Source organism: Macrobrachium nipponense, chromosome 12 (genome assembly GCF_015104395.2).
Source record: "Macrobrachium nipponense isolate FS-2020 chromosome 12, ASM1510439v2, whole genome shotgun sequence".
In the NCBI taxonomy this organism is placed as follows: domain Eukaryota; kingdom Metazoa; phylum Arthropoda; class Malacostraca; order Decapoda; family Palaemonidae; genus Macrobrachium; species Macrobrachium nipponense.
The window spans coordinates 25863688-25876919 of record NC_087205.1 but is presented as its reverse complement, the minus strand read 5'-3'; the positions used below and the strand labels follow the sequence as shown (position 1 = coordinate 25876919).

General features: G+C 37.4%; 1 protein-coding gene across 1 annotated transcript; it reads left to right on the top strand.

Annotated features, from left to right (window-relative positions):
- The first annotated feature begins 277 nt into the window (after positions 1-277).
- Positions 278-1339, top strand: LOC135224757 (calponin homology domain-containing protein DDB_G0272472-like). Its single transcript, XM_064264083.1, has one exon. The coding sequence runs from the start codon at positions 278-280 to the stop codon at positions 1337-1339; it is 1062 nt and encodes a 353-aa protein (XP_064120153.1).
- Positions 1340-13232: the final 11893 nt, after the last annotated feature.

Genomic DNA, 13232 nt, shown 5'->3' with positions numbered 1-13232 from the left:
GCTCAACAAACCCTGATTGGAGTTCATGGAGGAGAAAACCAGAATGTCGCCCGCATTCTGCATTTCATTCTGAACTTCATTGGACTCTCTGGTATGATTGGATACGATGAGCCTTCTTTGTCTGCCTGCAGTGGACCCTTGCAAGCCTTGGTGAGGAACACTCTCCTTGGTGAGCAGGGAACATCCCCAGCTGAGGAGGTTCTTCGTAGAGTGGATGAACTCGTTTTTTGTTTTTTTGCCAAAAGTGTTCCTGTTTCTTACAACCGTCGCCATTACAATGTTCTTCTTCAAAGGGAAGAAGATTGCTGGAAAGATTGAACAGACTTTGGTAACTGAAACCGAAGAAAAGGACATAGACTGGATAACGGAAGACGAAGACGACTTGACTCGCAGAACAGTAGATGACAGGATAGAACAAGAAGAAGAGGACAGAAAAGAACTGGAAGAAGACGACGTGAGAAAACTGGAAGAAGAGGTCAGCAAAGAACTGGAAGAAGACGACATGGGAAAACTAGAAGAGGACAGTAAAGAACTTGAGGAAGACGACATAGGAAAATTGGAAGAAGAGGTCAGCAAAGAACTGGAAGAAGAGGACAGGATAGAACTCGAGGAAGTAGAGGAACTGAACCTAGATATTTTGGAACTTTCTGTTTCGGAATTCACAAATGAAACCAGTTCCATGGATCTCGAATCTGAAAACTGCGAAGCAGAGAGCATCGATGAGGTCCCCCTAGAGGAGCCACGAAAGGAAGAGGAAAACATTCCCCCAAAACTGACAAAGGAAGTGAAATTCGTTCATGGAGACTTGTATGAATTCCCAATATCGAAGACTGAGAAACTCATTTTACGCAAAATTGGAAAAGAGGTCAGGGAATTCACACAGTTCTACAACGTTCGCCTCGACCTTCCCGAAGACGACACCAAGGAAGTTGCCTATTTGGAAGGCGCTGAAAATCGTGTCCAAATGGCCTTCCAGCACATCCAAGAAATCCTCGAAGAACACGAGAGAGAAGGATATAATATCGATGCTGAAGACCTTGACAGTGAAGAGCCCGCCCCCCCTTCTGAGGAATTGGTGCACGAGCCCGAAATTGGATTGAATTTTGCCGCCATCCTCAAGAAGGGTCCTCCAGAGAAAAAGAAAGAGAAGAAGCAAACTTTCTTCATTGTGCAACGCAAAACTTTCCCCATCATGGAGGAATGGCTCGAAGAGGACGACGAAGAAGAGGATATGGAATTTGAAAGTGATTTAGAAACTCGCGAGAAAGATAACTGGGAGTTCGAGGAAGATGAAAGTTTGAAGGAAGATGGGAGTGAGGAAGATTTGAATGGAGTTTGAGGAGCAGGCACAAGATTATTGTTGGCATATCGCTTCGCGAGGCTCCTGAAGAGGACGGCCAGGGAGGCATGCGAAGCAGACGTTTACTGAAATCTGTGCCCCGACGACTAAACATTCTTCTTCCTCATCATAAAGAACAGGAAGAGGCTGAAAAGGAAAAAGTTCCTCTTCAGGAAAAGGCGGAAGAGCCTGCAAAGGAGGAGGAATCAGACCGTCAAGAGGAAAACTTCGAAGAATCTGAGGAACAAGAGGAAACGCTCGGTCTCACCCTGAAGGAATCGGTAGAAGAAAATGTTCTTCACGAAGAAAAGGAGGAAAACGGTCCTCCTCCTCCCCCGGAAGGACAAAGAACCAAACCAATGAACCTGAAGGAGTGGAAGCGAAGGTACAGGAAGAATCAGAAAAAATGTCCTTTGCTAACATAGCAAAGATTCTTCCTGTGCCGAAAAGTGCCGCCCCCGCTGAAAACTCTATGGCAAAACCAACTGGCCCAATTAAAAACCCCGAGGTAACACGACCTGCAAAGGGAGATAACTGGAAAACGACACGACCCGAAGATGTGGACCTCTCAAACAGTGTGGAGGAAAGTTCCTTCTCCTCCACTGTGAGAACGACCCTGGACATGGGTCAGATCATTGGCAAAGGAGGGAAATTTGCCAAGTTGGCCAGGCAAGACCACAGGGTCGTCATGAGCGTCCAGAACGATGGTTCGAGAATTGTCCAGCTCAAAGGCCCCAAGAAGAATGTTGAAAAAGGTCTAATAAGAAATCAGATTCCGAGTGGACAAGGTTTTCAACATTAGCGAGCTGACTCAGGTCTCAAAAGGGCTCTTTGCAGTAGGAAAAGAAGATTTCGTGATGACTGTTGATCAGGAATTCAGAGAGGCCATAGTGGGACCACAAAGAGCTAACCCTTCGGCAAACTCATCAGGGAACAGAATGTGGCCATCTACCTCCCTGACCAAGATGATCAGCGGAACTACATCAGTATCTTCGGCCCACTCAAACAAGCCCGGGAAGCTGAAAGTGTTATATCTAAAATGATTGATGACATCCAAAACTTTTCAGCAGATAACGACCTGAAACTTGTGGGCTTGGATTGGTACCAGTTCGACTTAGGACTTGAGGGCAGACGTCTCCTTCTTGCCCTCAACGGACAAGGAGCCAGGGAAGTCAGAAACCTCTTCAAAGTAACACTGATCCTTCCGAAAGAAGAAGACGAGAGGGAAATAGGCTTTTTAGGAGGAGACCTGAACCAAGTTAAAAAGGCGTATGACCACCTTCGTCTCCTCCTTGAAGAAGTCAGTGTAAGAAGTTGTGACATCACAACTGAAGGACTGACCAGAATTGCGGCTGGCCAATACCGTCTGGAAGTGGAAGCCCACAACAAAGGACTTCTAGTCGGCCCTAAAGGAGATAAGCTGAGGAAAATCGAGAAATACAACAATGTCAAGATCATTGTGCACAAGAAAACAGATGGCTTTGTCACCATACAAGGTCAACTGAAGGATGTGGAGGACGCTTGTCTCGACATTAAAGAAGCCATGACGCCCAAAGGAAAGAATAAAACAGGCCACCAAGGAGGAAGGAACTTCCCACAGGAGGAAGTCGTCCCAGGCTTAACCAGGATAGAAGATCGCCTCTACGGAATCCTCCTAGACAGGGAGGAACGAGCAATGGTCATCGGCCGAGGAGGACACAACATCAAAAGACTGGTTAACGAATACAAAGTCGTCTTCCAAGGCCCCAAGGCGGACGAAACCTCTAACAACTGCACCGTTACAGGGAACGAAAAGGACGTCGTTGGTTTCTTTAACGAGGTCCAGGATATCGTCGCTGCCAAAGGCCAGAAGAGGAACTTCGACGGGGGACAGAGGACCAAACGAGGAGTCACTTTGGGCGACTTCTTTTGAAGCGAAGGACGAACTCGACAGTAGGAAAGGAAGATTTGATGAAGAAGAGCGTTGTATTTGGCACCAATGTAAGAAACAGGAATTAGTGTGAAAGTGTTGTGATTGTAGAAAAATAGAAAAGGTGGATAGTAATATCCCCACCAAAAAAATATAAAAATAAAAAAATCCCTAAAAAATATAAAATGGAAAAATAGAAAAAAATTAGTGTTAAGTTTGTAAGGAAAATCATTTTGCTATTAGTTTAATGATTAAAAAATATTATCTTATGTTAAATGGGATTTTGTGTTTATGTTAATTTATGCGAGTGACTTTGCTTCCAGATCCCGATTGCAGGATCTGGAAAATATTAAGTTACAAAGCTCGATATCGATATCCCGAAACCTTGGGAATAACTTCCACCCAAGGGGAATTGTAATAGGTAAGTGTCTCCCCCAGACACTTAACTAGGCAAGTGTCTCCCCCCAGGCACCTAACTAGGCAAGTGTCTCCCCCCAGGCACTTAACTAGGTAAGTGTCTGCCCCCCGGCACTTGACAACAATTCCCCTTGAGTGTCAGTTCTTCCTAAGGTCTAGGATTCTTTATCGGGCACAAATTTGTAGCTTAATTTGTAAAACGAAAATAAAAGTCACGTGTGCATGTGACATAAAATTCACACACACACAAACACACAAACATTAAGCCACAAACATTGTTCCATATCGAGTTTCCTCAATACCTCGGGAATCACTTTCTCATCCAAAGGGGAATTATTATTCCCAAAGTGCTTCCCCCCAAGCCAAATTGATCATAATTCCCCTTGGGGGAGAGTGATTCCGAGGTATTGGGGGAACTCGACATGGAACGATGTTTGTGGCTTAATGTTTGTTTGTTGTCTGTTGGTTTTGCGTGTTGTGTGGGAATTTTCATGTCACCATTCACTGTGGGGTTTTGGTTTGTATTTACATATGCACACACATATGTGTGTATGCATGTGTGTAAATACATACACATTATGCATATATAACATATAAATGTGTGCATGTGTAATATTTACACAAATATGTATGTATGTATATATAATATATATATATATATATATATATATATATATATATATATATATATATATATATAATTTACATGCGTGTATGTATATTTACAGACATGCAAACACGCATATATACGTGTCTGTATTTACACACACATATATAGAATATATAATATATATATATATATATATATATATATATATATATATATATATATATATATATGCGTGAATAGCGTCACAGACACTCGTGTACTACGAGAATAAAAGTGACGTGTGCATGTGACATAAAATTCACACTCTCACACACAAACGCACGCACGCACGCACGCACACACAAACATTAAGCCACAAACATCGTTCCAATGTTCGAGTTCCCCCAATACCTCGGGAATCACTTTCTCATCCAAAGGGGAATTATTATTCCCGAGTGCTTCCCCCCAAGCACTTGATCATAATTCCCCTTGGGGGAGAGTGATTCCCGAGGTATTGGGGGAACTCGACATGGAACGATGTTTGTGGCTTAATGTTTGTGTGTGCGTGCGTGCGTGCGTGTGTGTGTGTGTGAATTTTATGTCACATGCACACGTCACTTTTATTCTTGTATTACGCAAGTGTGTGTGACATGAAATTCAGGCACAAACACAGACATATATATGCGTGTGTGCATGTGTGTAAATACACAAGCACACACACACACATATATATATATGTGTGTGTGTGTGTGTGTGCATGCATGTCTGTAAATAGACATGCACATGTATATATGTTAAATATACATATATATATATATATAACATTCATTGAATAGAATGGCTTTTTCACTGTTTACCAGCTTTTTTGAAATTGATTCATATTTTCTAATTATTTTCTTCACTTCATTGTTCAGGTTACTAATGGACACATAATGGGGTTCCCTTACCATTTACTCCAGTATTTTTACAAAAACGCGACAGCTGTTTCGTCAACCTATACGTATTGACGTTATCAAGCGTACTGATACAAATATGAGCCTACATGCGTTTTGTGACGTCATGAGGACGGAAAGGTAGTACAATTGCCAGATACCTAGTTTTAAATATTTACAAAAGACTATAGTGAAACATAAAATAAGACAAATAAATAAATATGTTAACAGAAATTATATCAAAGGTTGAAAGTAAGTTATTATATACAAATTTTACATAAATATATATTAATTACATATATGTTTAATTAACAAAATGTCAGTGTGCGCTCCTGTCCGCGTGTGGTAGTGGTCTTGTTCCACGCGGCTGAAGGGCTGCCCTCCTACACGAGGGCAAAGATCGGTCTGCCTCGCGTTGGATGTTAAGGTTTGGGCGTTGCGTGGCGATGCTGACGGCTTCTGATGTCAATAAACGATTGCAGTTGCCTTTCTTGTGGATTATTTTGGTGTTTGTGAGAAGTTCTTGCAAGGATGGTTTTTTATTGTGGGTATCCACAAAGTGCTGGTGAATAGTATCCAAGTACTTTCGGTCCTGTTCGGACCCTTTACTGAGTTTGCCTCAGTAAATTGTCCGAACAGGACCAAAAGTACTTGGCTATCTCGCTTTTTCATTGTTTTCCATCGTGGCAAAAAACCTTTATTTATACATAGCATCACGTTTTATATACTTCATGATCAAGTTATACACATATATATATATATATGTGAGCATACAAATGTAAATACATACCTGTGTGTTTGTATGAATTTCATGTCACAGACACTCGCTTACTACGAAAATAAAAGTCACGTGTGCATGTGACATAAAATTCTCACACACACAAACACACAAACATTAAGCCACAAACATCGTTCCATATCGAGTTCCCTTATACCTCGGGAATCACTCTCCCCCAAGGGGAATTATGATCAAGTGCTTGGGGGAAGCACTTGGGAATGATAATTCCCCTTTGGGTGAGAGAGTGATTCCCGAGGTATTGAGGAAACTTGATATGGAACGATGTTTGTGGCTTAATGTTTGTGTGTTTGTGTGTGTGTGAATTTTATGTCACATGCACACGTGACTTTTATTTTCGTAGTACGCGAGTGTCTGTGACATGAAATTCACACACAAAAACACTTAAATGTATGTACATTTATATAAATACTCATACATATGTGTGTGTATGTACACACTTATGTATATATATATATATATATATATATATATATATATATATATACATATATATATATATATATATATATATATATATATATATACATATATATATATATATATATGTGTGTATTTACAAATACGTGTATACATATTATATATACATATATATGCATGTATATAAATACACACACATATATACGTATATTTTACATACATACATGTGTATGTCTATTTACAGATATGCTCAGACATATCACACACACATATACATGTATGTATATATGTGTGTGCTTGTCTGTAATTAGACATACACATGTATATATGTAAAATATACGTATATATCTGTTTATCTAAACACATATATGTATACATATACACACAAATGCTTATACATATATGTATATAGTATATAATGTGTACGTAGATAAACACATAAGTGTGTAAATACACTCTCTCACACACACACACACACACACACACATATATATATATATATCATATATATATATATATATATATATATGTATATGTATATATATATATATATACACGTGTGTGTATATGTTTTACCACTATATATGTATAAAATACATAGACACTGTATGCATATTAGTATACTATATATATATATATATATATATATATGAATATATTATATATATATATATATATAAATATATATATATATATATATATATATATATATATATAGGTATTTTACCATGAATGTTTTCATGCTAATACAAATAATTCCTTGAACATACATTTATACCTGAAAACATGCACACACTTTAAGAACTGCATGCATGAATATTTTCACGTAGAAATTGAATTCATTGTACATACATGAACACATGCACACACTTCAAGAACTATAAGTATGAATATTTTCATACATAAATCGAATTCATTGTGCATACTTGAATATATGCCCACACTTGAACAGTATGCATGAATGATCTCATGCATAAATTGAATGCATTGTATAAACCTACATACATACATGAATACATACACAACTTGAAGAACTATAGGTATGAATATTTTCTGCATAAATTGAATTCTTTGTCCATACATTCATACATGAATACATACTAAACGCGCTTCAAGAACTATAAACTAATTTCATGTGGAAAGAAATAACTATATGTATACGATTCTTCAAATAACTAACCAACTGAGGAGGAACCAGACATTGGTCACCAAATTGCTAGATTTGACAAGCAGTTTTAAAATCATATTGCATACACTCACGTGTGAGTGTATGCGTGTGTGTGTTCACTGAAAAAGTCCACAGTATAGTTGGACAAAAGCTCTAAGCTCTTTACACAAATTTTTAATACATTTTTAAGTTTTCATCACTTGTATTTCATTGTGGCTCTGTATATATATATATATATATATATATATATATATATTATATATATATATATAATATATATATCCTTCTTTATATATAAACATATATTATGCATTATATGTCTCTCTCTCTCTCTCCTCTCTCTCTCTCTCTCTCTCTCTCTCTCTCTCTCTATATATATATATATATATATACATATATATATATATATATATATATAGTATGTATATGTGTGTGTGTGTGTGTGTGTGTATGTATATATAAGCGAATCCCACAGGAAAATGATAGTCAGAAATCCAAGCGCTTTCGTCTTTACTCAGACATTGTCAAGGAGTTAATGAAGTACAATTGGAGAGAAAGGTCTCAGGTACAAAACAAGATCAAGAATACCAGATGGTTAATTGTCAAAAAAGGGTAAAAATTGAAAGAGATAATCCAGGATTATCAGATATCACACGGTCACAAACCCTACATAACTAGATTTTTTTCAACAGCAAGAGTTAAAGCATTCTAAAAATTTATGAGTTATTAATACGTACCTTTAATCTGAGCTGGTAACTTTGAACATAACTCAAATCAATTTTGTCTTATATTTCAACTCAAAATGCATCCAAGGTAGGGGTGACAATGGCTCATTAAGATATTTTCCTTAATTATAAGTAATTTCTTTTTAAAAAATTATACTGAACCCGAACTCCTCAAGTGCAGAAATATCTGCGGTTGTCAAGACGAACGTCTGGCAAGAAGTATCCTTTGAAGGAGGGACTATTTCTCCTGACTAACAGGACCACAGATTCCTTCCCACTTACCCGCGACATCCAAAGAACCCGGAGAAAGAAAACTTTGATTTTGTGTCAATTCCATTTCTGTTGAGACGACCTCGATTTTTCATGAATTTGGAAGCAGTTCCGCCGAAATTTGGAATCAGCTCCGCTCGGCGGCCGAGTCGGTCTCGTAATGTACATAGAAGAAAGACGACATTTCTAATATCAATTTCTCTCTCTCTCTCTCTCTCTCTCTCTCTCTCTCTCTCTCTCTCTATCTATCTGTCAATCTCTCTCTCTCTATCTATCTATCTATCTATCTATCAATTTCTCTCTCTCTCTCTCTATCTATCTATATATCTATCAATCTATCTCTTTCTATCTATTTATCTATCTATCCATCTATCTCTCTCTCTATCTATCGATCGATCTATCTCTCTCTCTCTCTCTCTCTCTCTATCCACCTTGTATCAGACGGTCTCTACAAAATCATTTTAATGCAAAAGTTCTTCGCACCTTCAATTAAAACAAATGTCAAATTGATAAAAGTTTTTTGCCGTGAAATTCTCAATACAAAATGAAATACAAATTTCATCTTAATCAGCTGAAGAAATTTCCGTAAAATCGTTGGACTCCTGCTTCGAATAAAATCAAAGGAATTCAGGCTAACTCGCTGAATTACATCGCCTTAATCACCGAGCCTCTCATTCAGAATTTCTATTCAGTCGAGTGGATCTTTGTCACCCTTCATCAGCCATTCAGTTAGGAGTTCCCTGCTACCCTCCCCACCCCCAATATAATGCCTCCCTTCTTCCCCCCCCCCCCTTCCCCCTAGTAGCACTTCCTTTTTCATGGTCTGTTTATACTCGTTTCCAAGTCAGATACTTTATCATTATGCATGTGGTACTCCAACTCAGCCTTTAGAGTCAAGTGGGATTTCACTGTTCAGGATGACTTATCTGGAACACAAGATAACCTACTCCTCGAAGTAATGTAGTCTGTCGAGGTAGACTTTCACAATGGTAACTGTTGAATGAGATCATTTAGTGACTGATGAGAGAGATCGTCTTAAAAGAACATGTTGGGCGGCAGGATTGTCAAAAGTCCTGTCTCTTCCTCTCTCTCTCATTCCCTTGCTTCTTCTTCTTCTTCTTCTTCTTCTTTTCCAAGCATCACCGAACGGTATACATAGAGCTAGGATACTCTATGAAAAAGGAGAATATGAAATGTTACAAAGACAAAAACCCCAAGTTGATATAAGTCCAGCTAAACTCAATCAGCAATAACAGGTACGAAAAAACATGATTCAACATAGCTTCTGGAAGCCCTTCCAGAATACCTTTAGATGTCTTTGCATAAGTTTGCACCAAGAGAAGGACATAAGGAAAGGCTGTTAAATGATATGTATGCATCACACTATACAAATGAATGAATTATATGAACGGTAAACTATTGGTGCCATATTTTGATGTGGCATGACGTTCCTCAAAGTTTGGGCTAAATATGTCGACCATTAAGTCTTTAAACATTTAGAATTAATTTATGACCCTTGCTTTTGAATATAAATGATAAATGTTGGGTATTATGCATGGAGTAAAAATCCGTTCTGTCGCTTCAAGAAATTAAAATGGAATATATGTAAAGTGTTACGTCATGGTGTCTTGAATGGAGAACAGTTTGGTGAAGAAGATTGTGAGAGTGAGAATTTGTGTATGACAATACAATTCTTTATAAAAAAAATCAATCCTTCACTCCAACGTAAATTTCAGTGGATATGACGACGTGGCAGAAAAGAGTTCTCTCTCTCTCTTCTCTCTCTCTCTCTCTCTCTCTCTCTCTCTCTCTCTCTCTTTACCCATCAGTCTTTCTAGTTTCTAGGGTATTCAAGTAATTCGAAATAATCAAAGGTTCTTCTCTCTCTCTCTCTCTCTCTCTCTCTCTCTCTCGATATTTTTCCACTTTCTTCCCTCATTAGAATTCCTCTCTCGCTTCGTTAGGTGACAAGGCCTGGCTTTGCCCAGTTTGCATTTTTCCTACCCCGTTTTTCAACGTAGACCCAAAAATCCCATGATTGAATATCGGAAGGGCTTTTTTTTTTTGAGTCGTCGGATCCTTTAAGCATTAGCATGAGACCTTATACACAAAGAAGATCCTAAAACTTGTTAATTCTGTTTTCTAGGAATTTGTGTCAAAGGCATTTAGACGATTTTGTTCTCAGAAAGAGTAGAAAGGCGATGACTCGTAATGAAGTTTGTTAATCTACAAAAAAATAAAGAAAAGAAAAGTAGGGGACTACCGTTGAATATTTGGCATCGTCAGCCTTCCTCTCCTCTCACTCATACAAAGAGTGATGAACTAGGGACTACGTAGGAGGTCGCTATAACAAGCGACGTTTTATTAATGAAGCACCTTTTTCTGTAAAACTTTGGTTCATGCTTTTAGTAATCCCTGTAAGAAAAACGAAACTATGCTACAACATAAGTAACTGTGACGAAAGTTCGAATAAGCCAGTTATTTCATGTTGGCTGTCACGGTGGAGAATAAAATCAGAAAATTATACAGAATAACGCATAGATGATAAAGATGCCAATGATAATATTCTGTTGATGGTAATCTCCCTTGAAGGTGGTTTTAATAAAGTCAGAAAGTCACAAAGAATTACATATAGATGATAAAGTGCCAATGATAACATTCTGTAGATGGTAATCTCCCTTCAAGATGATTTTAAAACTTTGACAATCTAACACTTTTAGCTTTTTTTGTAGAATTGGGGGCTCATTTTGATTGCAACTATTCACCTCGCTGCTGACGTGGTTTAAAATATTGTTTACTGTTAACTTGCTGCTGAAGCCTATTTGGATCAGGAAATTGCTTTATAGTATTACTGTTTGTTTTGATATCTCCCAAACTGAAAACTTTGCTTGGCTGAAAGCTTTAGTGATTAAAGGGAGAGATATTTAACGGTTTGTAAAGACTAGTCTGACGTATTTCGAAAACTCAATTATGGATTGGGTTCTGAGAACAAACTTGACGGCAAAGTTACACTTCGTTTTCTTTGGCAAAATAATTGTATACATATTAGCCCGGTTGTGGCTTTATTGTCCTAGGGTAGTTTCCTAGCAAAATTTCAAAGAAGTAAACCCTTCTTTTATTTAAGATCAACGACACTAAGACGTAATGTGGCCATATTTCATGAGACCCTGAAACAAAAGATTAATATTTTGTTATACCTAATGCTCAGACATCTAATTTACGTATTCGTTTCTTCATATTTTGCAGACTTGTTGTCAAGGAAGCCAAGATATATAAAACAGCCTCATATAAGCACGCTATTTGAAGCCACTGGATACAATGGAGACAATAAAAAATCGTTTTAAATGCACTTTCATCATTGAAAACCAATAATAATAATATCAACATATATAGTAACAATCAGTCACTAAAAGCAACCTTCACAAATAAGGTATTTAACTTGCGGTTAAATTATTATTATTATTATTATTTTCAGTTTTTGTATGGTTTGTTCACAGACGCATAAAAATACCGTTTTTTCTATTATTTTTTTCAGTCCCTTCTTATTCAGGGTCGTGAACTGGAATACTCTTGCTCTTCTCGTAAGGAGAGCAAATGGCTTATTGGATGGCCTATAAATATTTATTTCAACCCATTACTGCACTTGTATTTCCTTCCAGTTTCGTCGCCCAAAAAAAACATATTTCGATCGATCGACATTTAATTTTTCAACCTTTCGATACATAATTTAAACTGATATGCGCACAGCAATATATTACAGAAAAAGTTCCTAATTTTCAGATCGTTTAAATTCAGTTATATTTTAGAAATTCTTTAATCTTTTCCATTCAAGTTAACATTTTCATATTTCTTCGAAGTTAGAAATGGTTATCAAAAGTGTGATGATAAGGAACAAAAATTTATAGTGTCATAGCAGAGGGGCTTTGCCTTCTACTGAAGGAATATAAAAGAGGATAAAGTCCTCCTGCAGTTTGTGATGGCATATCCTTCCTTCGATATATGGCAGTTTTAAAAAAAAAATTAAAAAAAATCAAAGCAAAGGGACAGAGAATTAAGCTTTCGAGCAGTTACAAAAGTTTCCAGTGCCATATTTTTCTTTCATTCTAATGTTATTGAAAAAGAAACCTTGACCAAGGATGACAACCTAAACATCTCTTGAAAATGGGCCACAGATAAGGCAAGAAAATACTCGAGTGTGGAGTAAAATAAAATGTAAATACTTATAAGTAAACACGTTATATACAGTGATTTTGTGGGTTTCTTTTTCAATCTTCAGAAGAAAACTGAAAGAAGTTTTTGTTTGGTTTACTAATGTCATTATTAACAACTTTATGAAATAACGAGATATCGAACAATGAGGCGAACAGAAATGAGTTGCCTCGGAAGTCTTAAAAAAACACTTTTTCCTCTTGCTTGTCACTTTGTTATTTATGCGTTAATTTAAGAACTACACGCAGACATTTATTATCATAAAGCAGTAACCGTCTGTCAGGACATTTGTACCTAATACAGGGTATTTGCTCAATTGCATTAGTTTCATGTATCTCTCGTTTCTCTCGCCCTCTCAAAGCGAAGGGGACACGGCGCGAGACAGTAACTCTTAAATCCCCCCCAACCCCCATTATCTCATTAGCTGTTGGTTTCGCAGAGCGACGAAATCGCCATGA

Bases quoted from the DNA above. Each gene is read 5' to 3' on its own strand.
- LOC135224757 (XM_064264083.1), top strand. From the start codon at position 278: ATGTTCTTCTTCAAAGGGAAGAAGATTGCTGGAAAGATTGAACAGACT.